The sequence below is a fragment of the Ipomoea nil genome, unplaced genomic scaffold (genome assembly GCF_001879475.1).
Source record: "Ipomoea nil cultivar Tokyo-kokei standard unplaced genomic scaffold, Asagao_1.1 scaffold2653, whole genome shotgun sequence".
Taxonomy (NCBI): domain Eukaryota; kingdom Viridiplantae; phylum Streptophyta; class Magnoliopsida; order Solanales; family Convolvulaceae; genus Ipomoea; species Ipomoea nil.
In genome coordinates this window covers 3,743,450-3,746,587 of record NW_017619081.1, presented here as the reverse complement: position 1 = coordinate 3,746,587, position 3,138 = coordinate 3,743,450, and the positions used below count along the sequence as shown (strand labels likewise).

At 48.1% G+C, this 3,138-nt stretch overlaps 1 protein-coding gene across 1 annotated transcript; it reads right to left on the bottom strand.

Annotated features, from left to right (window-relative positions):
* Positions 1–2,066: 2,066 nt before the first annotated feature.
* On the bottom strand, positions 2,067–2,633 carry LOC109154745. Its single transcript, XM_019302473.1, has one exon. It carries the CDS (start codon positions 2,631–2,633, stop codon positions 2,067–2,069), a length of 567 nt encoding a protein of 188 aa, XP_019158018.1.
* Between the last annotated feature and the right edge of the window lie 505 nt (positions 2,634–3,138).

Genomic DNA, 3,138 nt, shown 5'->3' with positions numbered 1-3,138 from the left:
AAGAACAACTAGGTCCTTACAAAGCAAGGCAACTAAACCAACTACCCAAACAACAAGCTAAAAACTAAGGCAAACAAGAGAGAACAACTAAACACAGCCAACAAGCAACAACTACCAAACGGCAAACCAACAAACGAGAGAAGAAACGAGCTTACCCCAACTCCGGCCTAGGAGGAATCATCCTCCGAATCCTCGTCGACCTCGTCCAAAACCTCTTCAGCCCCACCATAGCTAGAACCGGCCTCCAACCTATCTAACCTTTGATTGACAGTAACAAACTGAGCCTTCATGAAAGAGAAGCCTTCCTCAATCATCCGATTCTGCTGACGGAGAAAGGTCACCACCCGTTCCTCGTGTGTCATGGAATCATTCTCTTTCTTGGTCCTTACTTCCTTCCTCCTTACGTTCTCTTCGCTTTCAGAGTCACTTTCCTTGACCTCCTCTGTTTCTCCTCCTTCTTCTTCCTCTTCTCTCTCTTCTTCGCCTTCGTTCTCAGCATCTCCACCCAAGTTTTGCACTGCTAGGTTCAACTTTCCAACTGGAATCTCAAGCTCTTAACCTAACGAACTCCTCTCGACAGGGGCTTTCCTTGCGACTTCTTCAAGAGTTATGCAATCACCATAATCCAACTGAAACATATTGCAACTGCGGAGATTTGTGGCATCCAGAACCATATTGCCCACCGGCTTGGGCACATAGCCTTCAACACTCACCCCCTTCCTAACAAAGATCCAACTTAAAACCATGCCATAAGGCAAACTCTTTCGGTTATGATCTCTACAGTAGACCATATGTTACAACATCAACGAAGGCAAGTTGAACTTCACTTTGTATTTCAGATAGAAAGCAAAGGTGCACTCCAGCTTACCCAACAAACGAATCTTATTGTTGTTAGGCAACAGACAATCAGAAACGATCATTACCAAAATCTTTTGCTCGACAGAAAGCCACTTCCTCTCCGGCCTCGTGGCCTGGGGGAACCCACTAGTTATTCCCAACAGATAACTCAGGTAATTCCGATAACTCATGCTGCTTGTCTCAATCCAAGAGTCACCATTGTACTGTGAGACTCCCGTAACCGTCAAACTGAAAAGCTGAGCCAACCGTTTCTCGGTTAAGGAAATTTTTACACCTCCCACCTTAGAGGTAATTTCCAATTTCCCACCATCTTTGGTCACACTCATGTGACGGTAGAATTCTTTTACCAAACTCGGGTAAGTCTCGGTCATAATTGCGAGATACCCATCCAACAAACCTTGGTAATTCAACAACTCCAACAAGGAACTCGAAAAAGAGTCAGGATCAAAAGCTTTACCTTCCAAAACTAGGTAATGGGCATCCACCCATTCCACTTTTCTCGCAGATTTAGACCTCCTAGGCATGATTTGAGATGACCCAAAACCAAGGTAGACCCAAACTTCTTTTTCTTTTCTTTTTCTTTTCTTCTCTTTCTTCTCGGCTGCAATTCCGGCGGGGCAGCGGCGAGGCGGCGACGATGAGCTCCGATGGCGTCTGGCGAGGCAGTTGGCGGCGACGAGAGTGGCGACCGACGGGGGTTGGGGTTTTGGCTGAAGCTCACGGGTAGAGGGAAAGAAGGAAGGGTTTTGGAGGAAATTTGGGGAAAGAAGATTTTAATTTGGGGATTTTTGGGTAAGTTGAAAATAAAAGGATAAAAGGAATTTATGTGTGATAAAGTTTAAGAAGTATAATTGGTCTAGGTGGTTCAAGGGTTGGGTTGGAAACTCAAAGACCCAAGTTTGAAACTCACTAGCTATGAATTAAACTCCCTTTGAATTTAACTTAAGAGGTTTCCTAATTGTTGACTATCTTAAGTTTTAAGTTAACGAATTAGGCTTAGGTGACACGAAGGGGTGAGGTCTGAATTAAATGAACTAAAGTAAACACACAGAAAGGTGCAAGGATAACACGAAAAAGGTACGCTCGCAAGGTAAAAGGTAGGCTCTAGAAATATTACGTACAGACTCCTCCTCCACCCAACCCTCGGTCTTAGCCTGCGACCGGCTCATCACGAACACTCTGCCCGAAGGCTTCGTCCCTGCCACACCTCAACCGGAACTCCCCTCCGAAGGTCCACTGGAACACGTGCCAGGTGGCAAGGCTCTCTGGTTGGATTTTAGACGGCACTCAAAGGCTTTGTGGCCCCTTTCCCCGCACTTGTAGCACCGAAGCGCGTTCCCTTGGCAATCCTTCCCAATGTGGTCCTTCCCACATCTCTTGCATCCGAAAGGCCTCTCTTTTTCTCCACTCTTGACCTGAGTCGATCCTTGAGACGGAGGAAGCGCGGGTCTGGCTCTGAAATCTTGTGTCGGCTTCTTGAAACTATAGGACCCACTTCCTTTACTTCTCTTCTTGGCAAACTCAAAAGACCCACACTGAAGCTGTTGCACTCGATACAGATCTGCTGCACTCAGATAGGCCTCATTCAGCGTCCTAGGCTTGCTTACAGTCAAAGCTTTCCCGGCTTCGTAGTTGAGCCCCGCCACAAACTTCTCCACCTTTACCAACTCGATGGGAACCAACATATGAGCAAAACGGGCGAGCTCAAGGAAGCGCTTGCGGTATTCCACCACAGATGACAACCCCTGCTGAAGATGTAAGAACTCCTCGTACATGGCTGCTCTAACGTGAGATGGGTAGAACCTCTCCCTCAACTTGTCCTTCCGAGCTGACTAGTCAAAACTAGGTTCTTCTTGGCACGCAGGGCCTTCGTGCACCCACCAGAGGTCGGCCTCGTGGCTAAAGTAGAAAGAAGCCAACTCCACATGGCGATTTTTTGGGCAACCCACAATGGCGGAGATCTTGTCGAGGGACCGAATCCACTCTTCAAGCAACACGGGATCTTCCTCTCCGGCGAAAACTGGCGGCCTATGCCTCGAAACTAAGCGTCCCACATCGTGATTTTCTGCAAGCGGCGGCGGAGGAGGAGGGTTGTTGTTGTGCAGGAGGGCATCACTCATCGTCTGCATCGTTTGGGTCAGATGCTGCAGGTTCTGAGCCAGTTGCTCGTTGGTCGGCGTCTTAGGGGTACGGGCACGATGAAAAGGCGGAGCCATGGCGAGACTTCTATAGAAACAACACGGTTACGGTAGGCACAAACAAACAGCGCACCCTTACCCA

Coding starts and splice junctions, on each gene's coding strand:
- LOC109154745 (XM_019302473.1), bottom strand. CDS start 2,633: ATGTACGAGGAGTTCTTACATCTTCAGCAGGGGTTGTCATCTGTGGTG.